Below are 16,669 nucleotides of genomic sequence, written 5' to 3'. Positions count from 1 at the left end.
AATATCATTTCAATGTTGAATCTGACTGGAAATGCTCTTTCAATGGCCTCTTGCAGCCGGTCAGAACACGCGGACGAATTGCAAGACTTTCCTGTTCAATTTTTTGCTCCTTTGGGTGGGATCGGGCAAGTATGGCCTCAGCGATTTCGTCTTATGACCAGGGTCTGTAGCTCCCTTATTATAATGTCCAGATTAATAATTAAAACATTATTTATCAACTTGCAAAGTTGTTGTAAATGCAGTCTTCAGGTTGAAAATCTCAAAGAGTTGAGACCAACGTAGAGTGTCAAGTAGTCGGCAGCCATCTGTCCTTTTACATCCACTTGCACCTTTAGCTGATAGAATGACCTCTTTGAAGTAGATTAAAGCATTCCCCTTGGACAGTTATCTTACCAAAGGTATCAACAGAGAGCACTCAAGCTAATGCTATATAAACATGAACATTTTAAATGAGGAAATTCATTAAATCAGGGCGAGCTGACCTCTAGACACAATTGGTTTGAGAGAATGTAAATATGGTCAGTTGTACAGTAACTGTCTGCTAGGGGCAGTGACCAGCCCGGCCCAACAATTGCCGTTGTTTTGGTTCATATAATGGACAGTAGTGACGTTAATAAATAAATAAATATAAATAAATAAATAAATAAATAAATAAATAAATAAATAAATAAATAAATAAATAAATAGATAGAGAAATAGAATCCAAGTATGTTTGATATTTCCGCATATGTGCGAATTACACTTTCAAGGTTAGTTGTTCAGATGCGGGTCTGCTTCCATCTAAATGTGTAACTTGATATTTTGTTCAGTAACTTTGACTAAGACATTTTTTTTTTTTTTTTTTTTGGTCACAAATTCTGGGTGTTACTCTGGTACAGTATACAGTAATTGACAGTGCACACAAAAAAAACACTGGTTTTATCCAGAAGTGTTACAGTTGCATCTGTGAAGGAAATATTTACTGGATGATGGGGAACAGAATGATGCCATCGGGAAACCATACATCAATACTCACTTTTATGACAGCATCATCTCAGAAGAAGAGAGGCATGGAAGACAGCGCAAGTTAGAATATCGTATAAATAATTAAGAAAAGGTTGCTAAGAAAATTATTTTTCACATATGTACTGGTTAACTTTGCAGGACTATTAAATACTTTTTTTTTTTCCAAATATTAGGATTTAATACAGTTTTATTATTAATATAGGTGATATACAACTGCTTTTCCATGTTTCCCACTACAACCCACCCACTGCGGTCAAGCCAGCCGCCACTCGAAAAGACGAAGTCAAGCCAGCCGCCCCAACGATTGTTAATACTGTGCATTACGGTAACATGCCGCCGTGCCCCTGCGCTGGCCACCTTCAAAATAAAAGCTGCTCAACACCTGGTTTAGGGTTTAAAATAAAGAATCATAAAAAAATAACGGTTTGTTATTCCAGAACCAGACCAGTTCTAAGGGACACTACACCACCCCAGGTATCCAGCCAAAGTACTTTGAACAAAATCTGATGTTGCATTTCAAAATAAAACTCATTTGAACATTGCAATCTCGACTATAATCCCTGATTTAAAAAAATCATTAAAAATTCATGGTTTGTTATCCCAGGACCAGACCAGTTCTAGGGGACACTACACCACCCCAGGTATCCAACCAAAGTACTTTGAACAAAATCTGATGTTGCATTTCAAAATAAAACTCATTTGAAAAGTTACATCTCGACTATAATCCCTGATTTAAAAAAATCATTAAAAATTAATGGTTTGTTATCCCAGGACCAGACCAGTTCTAAGGGACACGACACTCAAATTTTCAAATGAGTTTTATTTTGAAATCCAACATCAGATTTTGTTCAAAGTACTTTGGTTGGATACCTGGGGTGGAGTAGTGTCCCTTAGAACTGGTCTGATTCTGGAATAACAAACCGTTGTTTTTTTATGATTCTTTATTTTAAACCATAAACCAGGTGTTGCTCAGCTTTTATTTTGAAGGTGGCCAACGCAGGGGCACGTCGGCACGTTACCGTAATGCACAGTATTAACAATCGTTGGGGCGGCTGGCTTGACTTCGTCTTTTCGAGTGGCGGCTGGCCTGACCGCAGTCCAAAACGACACAATAGTAAAATATGTCCAAGTCAATGCTTGTGCAGAGGCTTTCTGTTACAAACTTCAGTGGAGTTCAAGTTCAATGAGGGCATTCATTGCAGTGAAAAAAAATCAATAAACCTCATTGAATACCTCCTGCAGAGACTTGGATTTTTAAAAGAATCCTCATGGCGTGATAGTAAAAAGGTTATCAAACGTTTGGTAAACCTGCAGGCTACAATCCCTGTGGGCAACTTCATTCAAGTATTCAATTTGTCCTGTCTCCTAAGCTTTTCTTATTATTTGCTTTTAAAAAGGAAAATGTCAAATATTATACTACATTGTTGATGGAGCGCAATATACAGAATATAAATCAGGTGGGAGACTGATCTATTTTGCACATGAACACACTGCAGACAAGTGATTTTTTTTTTAAAGTATAAAACACTTCAAAGTATGACATTGTACACAGCCAAAAATGTTGTTAGTTCAGCGTTATCTCTATTGTGCTTTGCTACTGCCCGCTGATTGAAGTGTTTCCCTCAGAGAGAGAGCTGCAGCGCAAAGGATCTCATGGGAGACACATCTGTGATGTTGACAATAATGAGGTGTCTTTAATTGTCTTGAATCCCCTTAGTGCTCTTTCAAATACAAACTGTTGGGCTGGTCACTGCAAAAGGGCAAATAGCTCATGCATATTACATCGGACGGACCTGTTCAAATAGATTTTGAAAATATGAATATGTAACAAGTTACTTTTTAGATATTATTTCAAAGAGTGCAACACAATTCCTACTAAAAAAAACTGATCTCATCTTTCTTTCTTTCTTTCTTTCTTTCTTTCTAAATAAAAAACGTTTCTTCATTCCTTCAGATTAATATTTTACAGTGGAAAAAAAACCTTTTCGCTGAGGTACTTCCGGGTTAATAGCCAATAGCAGCAAGTTTAACAGTGTGCTGTGTGGCTGCGAAATTGTTGTTGGATCTAGTCTTCAGTGCAGGTGAGTTTTCAACACCGAATTTTTAAAGTTAGTGCAAAGTTTGCCCACTTTTGATTTACACGTTTATAAACCTAGCAGTTTGACATTCTTAATGTGCTCGTTTACTGCCACGTGTACATGTCATCCACTTTGGGAACAAGTGGGAGAACGAGAGAGAAGAGAGAAATATGCATTTTCACTATTGCAATCCAGAACCGACTGTTTTACGATTTGTACTTTGCACTTTAGTGTTGTATGCTAGATGCTCGTGGACCTAGGTTTTCATATCACCGATTTAGTTAGATACGTGCACAATTAACCCCATGGACTCCGAAATCTTGAGGGACCACTGACCATTGTAAAATTGCTGCATAATTTAAATATGCGCCATTTAGGTCACTCACCGAATGTGACTACAGTTATTCATACGTTCATATGAACGCCAACTGTGTTTGCTACATTGTGTTGCCATGAATCAGTGGACACTGGACACAACTGAATTTTCTGTATATTTGTTGACTTATGTTGACTTTTTGTCATTTTAGCAATATTACTGTACTATTGCTATTGTGCTTTCATGTCGCAATTGAGTTCCATCCTTGTTTACAGTATATTGTCATGATCACACCTTACCCCTTTGACTGCATGGTCTTGTTCTGTTGTAGCATCATGGAAAAGCCAAAGAAATAAATTACCCGCACAAATGAAGGTTGAACCTTACATTGTACAACTTAAGCAGAATTTGCAGGCTCCTCTGTTTTGATTTATAGCTATAACAGTGAGATAGTTCATTTATGAACAAAACATTGTTGTTCTATGCTCTTGTTTTCATACAGCAGCTGGAAGCAGTGCGCCATGGGCCGCTTAGATGGGAAAGTGATTGTGTTGTCAGCCGCTGCGCAGGGGATTGGACGTGCTGCTGCAATTGTAATGAGATGTAATAAGTATTTCCCACTGATATGTTCCACATTATCAGTGCAAAATGTTTATTTAATAGGCTGCTCTATGCCAGTCAATGCCGTTTGTAGACTTGACTCGCATATTACAACTGTATCCAAGCAACAAATATTAATGTTGTCCCATTATGTAGACCATTTTGAGTGATAAAACATCTGTGCAGTAGCAGTAGATTTATATATATATATATATATATATTAATACACTAAATGAGAGAACTTCGAACCGAAACTGCAAGTGGTACATGTGTTTCTCAACATTACGCCAAGACCATTATCATACAGCAATAACAGTTTTCGTTTATGACATCTGTTTTATTGTTTGCATGGCATTGCTGTAAGGAACTATCATTCATACTAAATATCTGTGATCTTGGAATCATGTAGATGTTGTGAGAAGTCTCATCATGTCACAAGAGAAGAGTTTGAACAAGCTGAACTCGAGATTGGTCAATTGTATTCTATCTAAACTTTAAAACTTAGAACATTCGGTGAGACATGAATAATAATAATAATAAAAGTTGATTGCTGACAATGGAGGTCTGTTGAACATTTCAATTTAGTCCGTGAAAGATACTTTGATACAAAAACGCTCTCTGCTGTTAATGGTAAATGCACTGCACTTATATAGTGCTTTTCTACACCGTGTGGTGCCCAAAGCGCTTTACACACTATTCAGCAACTACAAACTGGTGGGATCTAGAATCAATTTAAATTGAGGTTGACGTATTAGTTTTAGAAAATGACATCATGTGATAATAGAAAATCAGTAATTGAATTTTAATCACCACCCTGCCTTAATAAATTGTCCAGAAGGCGAGCTATGTTCAATGAGTGAGCCTCTACTGTCTGCTGCAAAAACATGCAGTCAAGATAGTTTTTTTTTATTTTAATAGTTTTCCTTTATACAGCTACAGTAACATATTTGTGTTTTAAATTATCCAGGCCTTTGCAAAGGAGGGTGCCCAAGTCACTGCAACTGATATAAATGAGGAGAAGCTCAAGGAACTGGATAGTATTCAAGGTACAGTAGTGACGATTCATGAAGGTCTAATATCGCCACCTGCTGGTAAAGTACGGTGTTGCAATGATAGGATCACTGATAATCCATATTGTATATCATCATTGCAATTACTGGGTTGCAAACACCTTTAAAAAATCTGATTTGTCATTCTGCATTTTCTCTTCTTGAGCAGGTATTCGGACCAAGGTGGTGGACGTGACCAAGAAGGACCAAGTGGAGGCCCTGGCCAAGGAATATGACCACATAGATGTCCTGTTCAATGTTGCAGGGTATTTGATTTGATTTATTTGATTTGATTTATTTGTTCATTTTTCCTTTCGGACAGCATTGATGACAATCAAACATTACATAGACATATAATAACCGAAAAGAAAAAGGGCTGGCAGGAAGAAGCATAAAGCTTATAAATTCCCGCCCCCATACAAAACTAGGACGCAAAAGATCAAGCAATAAAAATAAAAATCAACAGAGATGATAAAATTTCACTCAGTTCATCAAGTCCATGAAGTTCGAATTTGACCTTTTTCCAGTAACACTAACATTGTTGGAGCGAACAATCTTTATAACAAAAATTAATTTGAATGATCGACTATCACAAAATGTTTACTAATGTAAGCTGTTTGTGAAACTCCACCGCATTGTAGAGTAAGGTGTTTTGTTTAGAATATTTTCCACATTTATCTCATATTTTCGGTCTCAGTTAGTTGGCAGTTCATCCCTTACGTTCATAGAAATAATCTGAAATGTTCATTCTTCAAACTGCTTATCCTCACTAGTGTACCGAGCATGCTGAAGCCTATCTCAACTGTCTTTGGGCGAGAGGTACATCCTTAACCGGGCCTTGGCCAATCACAGGGCTGAATTTCGTGCTCACCAATAGATTTTCTATGGTGCTTGTCATCATAAAGTGTTGCTGGTATAGACACTGCATTGGTCACTAGTCACACCTTTGGATAATTTTGAGCCGGTTAAGATACAGTAACAGTAGCCCAACTTAATTTATGCGGCCATCATGCTGTTTTTGTTATGCATCCATCTTCCACTAATACGTATCGAAAATCCCTACACCTCAAATTTTAACCTTCCTTGACCTTTGCTAAAGGTTTTACTGTCACATAAGAACCTCAGTAAGATTTGGAATATGCAAGGACAGCTGTAGAATTGTAATCATTAATTTTAGTTGTATAACAACTTGTAGTTATATAACAACTCTCTCATATGCTTAGGTGAAAGTATAGCTATTATTATTATTATTATTTTTAAATGTATGTCATAATAGGTTTGTGCACCACGGCTCCATCTTGGACTGTGAAGAGGCCGACTGGGATTTTACCATGGGTGTGAACGTCCGGAGCATGTACCTTATGTGCAGAGCTTTCCTGCCAAAGGTGACCCTTGCCCTCCTGACTAAATGCCTAATCCACTTGATCTTGTTCCGTTGCAGCTGTAAATTGAGTGAGATATGCTTATTTATTTCATTGCCACCCTTTGTACACTGAGATAAGCTGTTTTACTCTGAGCCTGTGTCATTTTGGGCAGTAACTGCTCAATCACTAACAGATCAAACTGAAATTGGAAATCTATTTTTGATACCAAATAAACTGCACATGCACTAAATCTAACACTTCATATTTCCATTCCTATAGGTTAATTCCGTCACCCTAATAAATTGTATCATTGCAGATGTTGGCAAAAAAATCTGGAAACATCATTAACATGGCTTCCGTTGCATCAAGCATAAAAGGTGAAGCAAGTCTCTGGTTTGGATTCACTTTTGTAACGTGGTTTATTTAAAGAGACATTAAGGCACTGTTGTATGACCATGTTAATCCTCTTATGCCAGATAACAGCTTTGCGGGCGCGGGCGCGCGCGCGCGTGTGTGTGACATATGTTTCCTTGACACAGGTGTGGTGAACCGGTGTGTGTACAGCACCTCTAAGGCGGCCGTGATTGGGCTCACCAAATCCATAGCCGCCGATTTCATTGAGCAAGGAATTCGCTGTAATTGTGTTTGTCCGGGTAAGTCAAGAACATTCAGTTTACAACAAAAAAAAAACATGTCACTGTGTACTGTTGGCTTTCCTAGGTAATAGTAACATTCAAATTGATAATAATATAGTAGTTAATAGTGTATAGCTATGAAAGCGTTCACACCTTGTCTAACACCTTTGAAAGACATTTATTTTAATATTTTCATTAGTTTCTTTGGAAGGGACCATATTAGGGCTGAATAATTAATTAAATTTAAATCAGCATCGAAATGTAGTCGAAAATGTTTTCATTTCCATACCATTTCAAAATACTTGGCAGGAGGACCTCGAAAAATATTAAAACAAAATCACAATATTGAAAAAAATTGCAAAGAGATCATACCTCAGAATCATTCATCCCTAGACCATATTTAAATGACATTAACCAGGAAGAAAATGTGCTTTTTGAAGCTCTGTAATCTAAATTTTTCCTCAGGTACTGTTGACACTCCATCACTGAGAGGTCGGATCCAAGCTCAACCTGACCCAGAAAAGGTGCTGATTACCTTGTTTATTTTTTGTAGTGATCTTAATATTCTGATGTGGATACAACCCTCTCTACAGGCATATAAAGATTTCATGGCAAGGCAGAAAACAGGCAGGATGTGCACAGCCGAAGAGGTGGCCTACCTTTGTGTGTACCTGGCCTCAGATGAGGTGAGAATGCTATGCCTATGGTATTTGCAGCTTTGAGAGTTGACTAAACACAGTTTTAAAGAATTATTAGTAGAAAATATTACATGAAATGAAATAGTAAAAGGGAAGTCAATTGTGACTTTTCAGACAATATTAAATGTTGTTAATGGATTACACAGTATTAAATTATGCAGGTGTACCTAACGTGTCTGATGTGGTTTCGTGTCTGCTCCTCCATAGTCGGCCTATGTGACTGGTACAGAGCAAATCATCGATGGAGGTTGGAGGCTTTGAAGAGCATTCAGCAAGCTTGTCCTATCGTAGTATTTGGAAGATTGGTAGATTCACTATGTTATCACTTTTTGATTACTGAAATCTTTGCACTTGTACCTTGTTAAATTGCAGATAAACTCAATTGTGTTTACCTACTATACACTATAAGTATATTAAACACCAAGGGCTCCATTCTTCTTAAACAGCACACATGCGCTTGGCGTTAAAACTGGCACATCTTGATTTTCTTGCAGGAGAAAGTCTTGTTTACCATGTTTGAGAATTTGGCACAGCTATTGGGGTGGGGTGGTGGTGGTCGGGCTCGGACATTACCTGTGGTGGAAGGCGGTCTTCAAGTGCCCACATAACAGCGCTGATCTGTGATATGGCCAGGCTCACAGGTCTGCTTTGCACACTCCATGTAGTCTATTCCTGCTTCTGTGATGTCAAAGACTGTGTGCGCCTCTCTTGCGCTGAATTTAAATGTTATGAGGGGAGTCACATTCATTGGCCAGAAAAACAAGTCAGTTGTGTTCACTCCCACAAGGGTGCAAATATATTTTCTACCCGTACCTGTGTGTGAAAATTTCAAAAGAAAGTACTCCACCATGCACACAATTGGACAGCACTTTGCTCCAGGCTTGCGTTGGGCACGGAAATAGGGCCCAATATGTACCAATTTCAATTTTATGTTGTCAAATTGATATTGAATTGAATATTCTAATATAATAAATATTAAATCACATCATGTGTACTAAATATGTGTATTCACCTCCCCCTCCCAACGTTACACCAATACCACACGAGACTGGACATCACTAATCCTTCTTATTACCATTTCCCTCCCTGCCAACCTGCCAGAAAGGCTCCCAATGCCAGTTCCCAAGCTTTGACAATGTTTATGGTGTGAGGTAAGTGTTTTTTTTTTTACCCTCTCCGTTTAATTGTCAATAATATAGGAATGTTCAGGGATTTACGCTGTTACATTGGAATTAATTTCATGTACTGTATAGAGCATCCATTATCGGACAAAGAAAACACCAAGTACAAAACTTATTCCAAGAGTCAAGTATTTCTCCTGTAACATATGCTTTAATCGTGTATCTAGATCTTAATCTGTTGATGTGTGTGATATGGTGATATAGCTAGGTAGTGTTTCGTGACAAGCTAATGCGCTAATTGATTGTTACTGTTGCTAAAATCACGCCGGCAGTAGGCTACTACTGAAGCCTCTAATGTTACAATGTTGAAACAGTAATTACAAACAGAAAGCATCTTAACACTTTAGTTCCAGCACGGCGGTGTCCAAAAACGGATCTAGGCAAGATATAACCAGGAGGCGTGAATTGAATTCACACAAACGCGAAGCTAACCGGTTAGCTGTCGCCGTTACTACGCCCAGTCGATGACGTTGTACTACACTATTAACCCATTCATGAAATTACAGACCCTTCTTAAACGAGCCAAGTTAGATAGCAGTTAGCACAGGCTAAGTGTACAGTGAAACATAGTGAGGACTGAGGACAGACTTTGGCAGAAAAATCCACGTTCACCTACTTCCACTGCTAGTCGCACCATATGGCAAAGCATGTAAGCATCGATTAGTGTGGTCTGTTGACAATATTGGATTAACCAGCTGCTGTTGACAGTGCCACCAGCTAGTGGCAAACATTGTATGTCATGCTTGAGGGTGCATTATACTACGTACTCGTTGTTGTTGTTTTTAAATTATCATCATTATTGTTTTGTTCCAAACAGAGGTAAAGCCAGCAATGATTAAGTAGACATGCAAAATGCAGCCCAGTAGTTTTCCTAAATGTGATTTAACTCCACTGACTGCTGTTTTCTTTTCTTTGTAGTTGGATTTCAAGTCAGAGGTAGAGGGGGACACATGCAAGTTCAAGTGCTGGAACTGCCCCATCTATGGCCAGCAACTCCACCCCTCAGTTGAATGTTCTGTGAAAGAAAAAGTGGATCAGATATTCTGTAGATAGCTACCATGGAGGAGACCAGGTCCAAACCTGCTACTCCGGAGCCCAGTCCTGCACCGAGTCCTGCACCGAGTCCTGCACCGAGTCCTGCACCAAGTCCTGCACCCAGTCCACTTCTGGACAGAATTCCTTTGCCATCGGGGAACCATGTGGAGGTATTCTTAAATTTCCCCTTCTTTTCTGTAACTAAAATATGTAATTCAATAAAATGCCACATTTCACCACATTTCTGCAATCAGTTGCATGTGTTCTGACAAGAACAAGTCAATAATGGCAATGACTGGTCTTTTATGCAAAGGCACACATTCACCATTCTGATTATGGCTGTGCTGTGAATAGGCAGTTTACACGCCTCACCGAATAGCACTCAGTTCAACTTTTTTTTTGTAGGAAACGTTATATTTAAATTCATCAAATATTATTTTCTAATAAAAATGTACTTCTTTAAAATCAGAAAACCAGTCACTGACATTGAAGCACTCCAAACCAATGAGGAGACCTCAAACCAATGCTGAAAACCGAAACACAGAAATATATTATAATGCTGTACCATATTGATAATCTAATTAGTTTCGCAATAATCTGCAAAATCATTTTGTTACTATTGTTGTTTTGTTCCATGCTCTGTGTCTCTCTTTCCAGCACCTTAATGTGAACCAGATCCAGGTCGTGGTACGGCGTTGTTCCAGTCCAAATGTCACAGAAGAAACAACCTATTTTCTTCCTCGCAACCCTGTGGTGGATGCTGGCACCAACACAGAACCACCACTTGTTTGCTGCCCCTTGCTTCACAGATTTTGCCCTTGTCCTCCAAGAGGCCTTGTGGCCTCCGTCATTACAAAAGGTAAGCTCAGACTGTCCAAAAGGTTCACACATTATCATTCTCGTCAATGATCTATGGCATTATAAAACCCATCCATCCATCCTGCTGAAACATGTTTCCTGAAATAACAACCATAATATTTTTTATTTTTATTTTTCATAACTCTGCTTTCTTGTGTCTCTCCCAGTCCTCTTGGCCGCAGTGCTCTTTGGAGTGGTGTGGTCCGTCACAGAGGATGAATGTCTGCCAGGTGGTAACCTGTTTGGCATCACGGTGCTTTTCATCTGTGCAGTCATTGGTGGCAAACTCGTCGCACTGATCCGGCTGCCCAGACTTCCACCATTCCCTCCACTTCTTGGTAAGAAATTAAACATCTTTAGGGAAAAAAACAACTGTTGTACATGCTGTATATAATATTCATAATTTTCAGTCCTAGTCAAAAATAGTTTTTCTTCCAGTGAAATTTTAAAACTATCTAGTATTGCTGTCTGATGCTTTGCAATGCTAGTTTAACTTTGTGGTACTTGCACCTACTGCATATCATAAATAGATATTGGATATTGTCTGGTGGTTCATTCTCTATATATATTTTTTATTTTTTATTTTCAGTATTGTGTAGTGTAGTATTAGTTGCTCATGTTTGCACATTTTAAGCAGAAAATAGAACAATACAATTTGATTGTTGAGCCACAGGTGGCCTATCTGAGACTGAAACTTTGTGAACTTGAACATCGTGGAAGGATCAAATTATTAGCAATATCTCTTTCCTGTTCCAGGTATGCTGCTCATGGGTTTCACGCTGAGAAATATCCCAGTAATAACAGATGGTGTGTACATTAACTTCAAGTGGTCCGCCTCACTCAGGAACATTGCGCTTGCTGTCATCCTAGCCAGAGCCGGTCTGGGTTTGGATCCTTCGGTAAGCTCATGTATCAGTTTAGCATTGTAACACTCATTAGGATTCAGAGATCCAGAAAATGTTGGCATTTTTTTAGTTATGTAAACACAAAATATGGCATGTGGGTTGGAAAATAATGAAATTATCAATTGATAAGGATATGAAGTCTTTTTTTATTTTATTTATTTTTATTTTTTTTATTTTTTTTTAAGTACAGATATAAAATAAAATTCACAAATTTTGTGTTGTATGCAAATCATTCCTGTTTAATACTGTATAACCGTTTGGATCTTGTGTTTTGCCAGGCTCTGAGGAAATTAAAGTCTGTGTGTTTGCGTGTAGCAGTGGGGCCCTGCATCATTGAGGCCTGCACCATAGCTCTGGTCTCCCACTTCCTCATGGGTTTGCCCTGGGTGTGGGGCTTCATCCTTGGGTAAATATCTTCCCTTCTTTGTCTGTTACTGCTCAACTGACTATATATGCATCCATTCAGGGGGGGCCATCACTTTCTCTTTGCAGCTTTGTGCTCGGTGCCGTGTCTCCAGCAGTGGTGGTCCCCTCCATGTTGCTCCTGCAGAAGGACGGTTACGGCGTGGAGCAGGGCATCCCCACTGTGTTAATGGCAGCAGGCAGCTTTGACGACATTCTCGCCATAACAGGGTTCACTACGTGCTTGGGTGTGGCTTTTGCTACAGGTAATTATTGCTGGAGGATTAAACAAACTTATTTTGTTGCCAAAGTATTTAACTATATAATGTCTTGTAAATTTTGCTCGTTCTTGTAGGTTCTACATGGTACAACATCTTGAGAGGTGTGTTGGAGGTGGCCGGTGGCTTGCTTGCCGGAATCCTTTTTGGCTTCCTTATCCAGTACTTTCCCAGTCTCGACCAGGTAGACGTTAAGCATCTTGCAACATCACACTTTGAGTAGGTGTTCCTCCATTGTTGAGTCATTGAGTTTAACCACCTTGGTATTGACCCCAGGCAATTATTGAGGGCTGGAAAGGCCAGGCTTCTAAGCACGGTGATTGAAAGTCTTGAAAATTCTCTTGTAATTGATGGCTGGAAAAGAGTGACAACGAAACGATTGTAACCATATAAATAAGACATTTCCTTTACCTTTCCTTTCTTGTCTCAAAACATGCTTGTGTCTAACAAAATACAGGTGAGAAACTACAATCATCACTTTATTGACAGTATGTCTACTTTTATGTATGATACTCCCCTCAGCTCTCCGTTTTTGGAAACAAAAACTGTGATTGGCCAAAAATGGTGTGTAAATATGTACTCATTGTTATTGTTGTTATTTGTCCTTGTAGAAACACTTGGTGATGAAGCGATCTTTCCTGGTGCTCGGCCTGTCCGTCTTTGCTGTGTTTGGCAGCGGTGTGGCTGGATTTCCTGGTTCGGGTGGCCTTTGCACTCTGGTATTGGCATTTCTTGCTGGTCTCGGATGGGGTACAGAAAAGGTAATTTCTTTTAGCATTTCGCTGAAAATCATACAACAATACTTTTCCTACTCAGCTACGTATACATCCATGCTAGACGCAGCAGGAATTATCATGTTTTGTGTGTCTGTGTTAAGGCACGCGTAGAGGAAGTGGTGGGCTGGGCATGGGACGTGTTTCAGCCACTTCTGTTTGGCTTAATCGGAGCAGAGATAAGAGTCTCAGAGCTGGAAGGACACACAGTTGGTAAGAGCACCGAAAGAATCATCTAATAATCTTTACAAGGGGTGATAACAATTGTTGAAAGTGTTATATTTTTATTTGAAGCGCTTTCATTAAAACAATTTAATGGTTCATATTTTTCTCTCCCTTTTGCTATAATTTTATTTTATTTTATTTTATTTTTTTGAGAGAGAGCTCAGAATTGTTCATTCGGCAGTCTTACCGATGCAACATCTCATCATCATTGCTCTGTTTTTTTTGTGTTTTTTTTTTGTGCGCATTTGTGTGAAGGGGTGTGTGCGTGCGCGTGCGTGCATGCATGTGAATTTGTCTAAATTTGTACTCATTAGTTCACCTAAAACCTAATAAAAATCCCATTACCCTTTACCTTAACCGGTTACTTCAGAGTCTCGCCAGAGTCGTGAAATTCAGAAGGTCAGGAGACCAGAGGAAAGGTCAAAGGAAAGAAAGATGAATCAAGGTGAAATCCAGTACCAGATAAACACCGCCTGCCACCTACATGGTCCTACGCCAACCCCAGAAACCTCTAAATTCCAACAGATTAAGGAGATCTCAAGAGACCAGAGGAAAAACTAAAGGAAGGAAGGAAGGAGGGAAGGATAGATGAAACAATTGTTTTTTGTATATGATCATGTATATTACTAATTTTGATGAGTAAAAACGATATATTTGTTTGTAATGTGCTGGAGAAGCTTGAACATTGACTTTTGAAAGCTGTATATAGTTTTTTGACTTTAAATTATCACTTAAGGTGGCAGTTCTGTGACAGTGTTGTACATGTGTGTTTTCTTGCGCAGGTCTGGGTATCGCTTCTTTGCTCATTGCCCTGCTAGTTCGACTCCTTTTCACCTACGTTTGTGTGTTGTTTGCCGGCTTTAACATTCGAGAAAAGCTGTTCATTGCCCTGGCTTGGATGCCCAAAGCCACAGTGCAGGTATACTCTCTTGGAAAAAAAAGTTCATTCTGGTTGTTACATGAGGGATAAGTGGTAAACTGTTCTTTTGAAATCACCAGGCAGCCATTGGATCCACAGCTTTGGACATGGCCAGGGCAAGGCAAGACAAGCAGATGCAGAAGTACGGCATGGACGTGCTGACTGTGGCTGTGCTTTCCATTCTTCTCACGGCACCAGTCGGCGCCCTAATCATAGGCCTGTGTGGACCGTGCCTGCTGCAGAAACCAAAGAACTCATCCTGTGGTGAGCGAGTCAAACCGAATTTATCAGCCTTTTTCTTAGGTAGGTAACGTGTCTGCATATTTCTCAACTTAACCCAGCTCAGATTTCACCACCCATGCCTTGTAGTTGTGAAGTAGTGAGTAAATGTAACAGGAATGTAGCTTGGCTATCCTTCCTTTCAACTATTGCAACAATGTCAGTGCAATGGAATAGTTTCTTCTTTGGAAAATGGATCACTCAATCACTAAATACTGTAAATCCTGCATGACACATCCAATACATAGAAACAAAACAGAGGCCTGATTACTACAATGCTTTGGGACTGAACCTCAAATAGTGAAAATCCATGAGTAATTGCCACTCCCTAAAAAAAGGTTTCGAATGGCCTGTAGATGCATCAATGTAGCAGCAAAGCACTACATGAAACTCCATGAAACTCCAACATAGTTCGTTTACACGATGCTGCCAAACCAGAACTTGTGTATTATACAGGACTTTGGACTGGGCACAAAACCAGTGACGAGGTGAGTTTTTCATCTAATAATGAACAATGGGTTTAAAAAAAAAAAAAAAAAAAAAGTCTGAATAGGTGAATCTGTGAGTAGAAAATTGCAGGCGAACACTGTAATTTGCAGTATACAATGGCGGTGGTTAGGCAATTACCGTAAACAGCTTCAAATTAGACCTAAAAGTTCAGGAAATGATGGTACAAAAAAGTGGAACAAGATTTCATAAATTCCATCAAAAATGGGATAAAAAGGATAAAACGGTTGATCCTCCTCGCTTCCAGTCCATATTTTTGTTGATCACATTTTTCTTCGAATTGCTTTGAACCGTACACCCTTTTACAAGGGTATTAGTGACAAGCCAAAAGGCTACATGATAAATGATGAAATAATAGAACTAAAAAAAAATACCTTTGTTTCAAAAGTGGTGCTCATCAAAGGTAAGGGTTCAAAGTTTACTGCTAAAAGGTTTCTTGTTGCTTAAAACACCACTACGTATTTCAGTACAGGTATCACAGAATTTAACCATTAAGTTACTCACCGAACACTTTGAGAAGTAAAAAAGGCACAATGAAAAATGTCAGCAACCAATGCCAGTGCTTCCTCTGCATCCCCTCCAGGCACTGCGGCAGGCGACGATGAGGACAATGAAACGCCGGTCACCTATGAAAGCACTCTCTGACAGCACCAGTTTCATTGCAGACAACAAGGTGTTGAATGAAATATCTTTAATTTTGGGTTTGAGCACATTTGTCCGCAACACTATCAGGTTGTGTATTATCATGGAAATCTTCACTGTTAACATCTATTACTGTATTTATTCTTAACATTCGACTGAAGTTTGAAATTGAAACCAAATCACTGGAATGACATGTTGGATATGTCAGCTCTCCTTCGGCCACCGAGTGGCCTGCTTTGTCATGTTGTCTTCCAGACAGCTCCTGTTGATCTCTCTCCTGCAGGAGCCAATGTGGGAATGTATTTATAGCCACTGGTGATTTCCAGGCCTCAGACAAATGACCTATATCTGAGCATGTGAATGGTCATGTAGTGTATGAGTGTTTCAGTCCAGAGTCAAAATGTTTATTATAATTGAATGAAATAATTTATTGAATGACATTTACTTTTTTATTATTATTATTATTATTAAAAACACTGTTGATGTTAAAAGAAGGGAATCTGGCTTATGGTAATAAGAATTACAACTAGTAGCCTATTGAGTTAGTTATTACAATGGGAATAGTGTATGTTTTGTTTTGTGTTGTTTTTTTTGTTTACTTGTGTTTATGTTTGACATTATTTTAAGCACAATTTTTTTTATCAGTATGTGTACAAACTCAGGAAAATGTACAGTAATTAAAAGGTTTTCATTTGCTTTGAAATTGAAGCTGAATCATATTCAGTCATATAAACTCATCTTAGACGTTTTTATCATGTTTGTTACTTTTGTTATAAAATATGCTTATGCAGTGTAATTTAAGGAACTTAATATTCATTTCATTTACATTATGTGGTACGTTTTGTGTGCAGTAATAGAGTATTTAAAAAATATATATACATATGGAACTGAGAATTAGTTTTTTACTAAATATTCTTTAA

General features: G+C 38.7%; 2 protein-coding genes across 4 annotated transcripts; both read left to right on the top strand.

Annotated features, from left to right (window-relative positions):
- Nucleotides 1–3,011: 3,011 nt before the first annotated feature.
- On the top strand, nt 3,012–8,730 carry bdh2 (3-hydroxybutyrate dehydrogenase, type 2). Its single transcript, XM_077523739.1, has 10 exons — nt 3,012–3,086; nt 3,902–3,992; nt 4,967–5,045; nt 5,218–5,314; nt 6,325–6,433; nt 6,729–6,789; nt 6,952–7,065; nt 7,513–7,571; nt 7,641–7,733; nt 7,953–8,730. Exons 2-10 carry the CDS (start codon nt 3,921–3,923, stop codon nt 8,004–8,006), a joined length of 738 nt encoding a protein of 245 aa, XP_077379865.1. The 5' UTR covers nt 3,012–3,086; nt 3,902–3,920; the 3' UTR covers nt 8,007–8,730.
- A 30-nt stretch (nt 8,731–8,760) lies between these two features.
- LOC144020355 (sodium/hydrogen exchanger 9B2) lies at nt 8,761–16,635 on the top strand. 3 transcript variants are annotated; one of them, XM_077523737.1, is made up of 13 exons: nt 8,761–8,896; nt 9,845–10,131; nt 10,619–10,820; nt 10,987–11,157; nt 11,576–11,718; nt 12,003–12,130; nt 12,217–12,392; nt 12,482–12,588; nt 13,016–13,165; nt 13,282–13,390; nt 14,185–14,321; nt 14,402–14,585; nt 15,691–16,635. In XM_077523737.1, the coding sequence occupies exons 2-13, from the start codon at nt 9,985–9,987 to the stop codon at nt 15,750–15,752; spliced, it is 1,716 nt and encodes a 571-aa protein (XP_077379863.1). In that variant the 5' UTR covers nt 8,761–8,896; nt 9,845–9,984; the 3' UTR covers nt 15,753–16,635. The 3 variants fall into 3 exon arrangements, with proteins under 3 accessions (XP_077379863.1, XP_077379861.1, XP_077379862.1); XM_077523735.1 differs by having other exon boundaries at nt 14,402–14,624; XM_077523736.1 differs by lacking the exon at nt 8,761–8,896 and adding an exon at nt 9,364–9,575 and having other exon boundaries at nt 14,402–14,624.
- The last annotated feature ends 34 nt before the right edge of the window (nt 16,636–16,669 follow it).

Source organism: Festucalex cinctus, chromosome 6 (genome assembly GCF_051991245.1).
Source record: "Festucalex cinctus isolate MCC-2025b chromosome 6, RoL_Fcin_1.0, whole genome shotgun sequence".
In the NCBI taxonomy this organism is placed as follows: domain Eukaryota; kingdom Metazoa; phylum Chordata; class Actinopteri; order Syngnathiformes; family Syngnathidae; genus Festucalex; species Festucalex cinctus.
The sequence above is the reverse complement of the archived record's forward strand: the minus strand, read 5'-3'. Positions and strand labels throughout refer to the sequence as shown.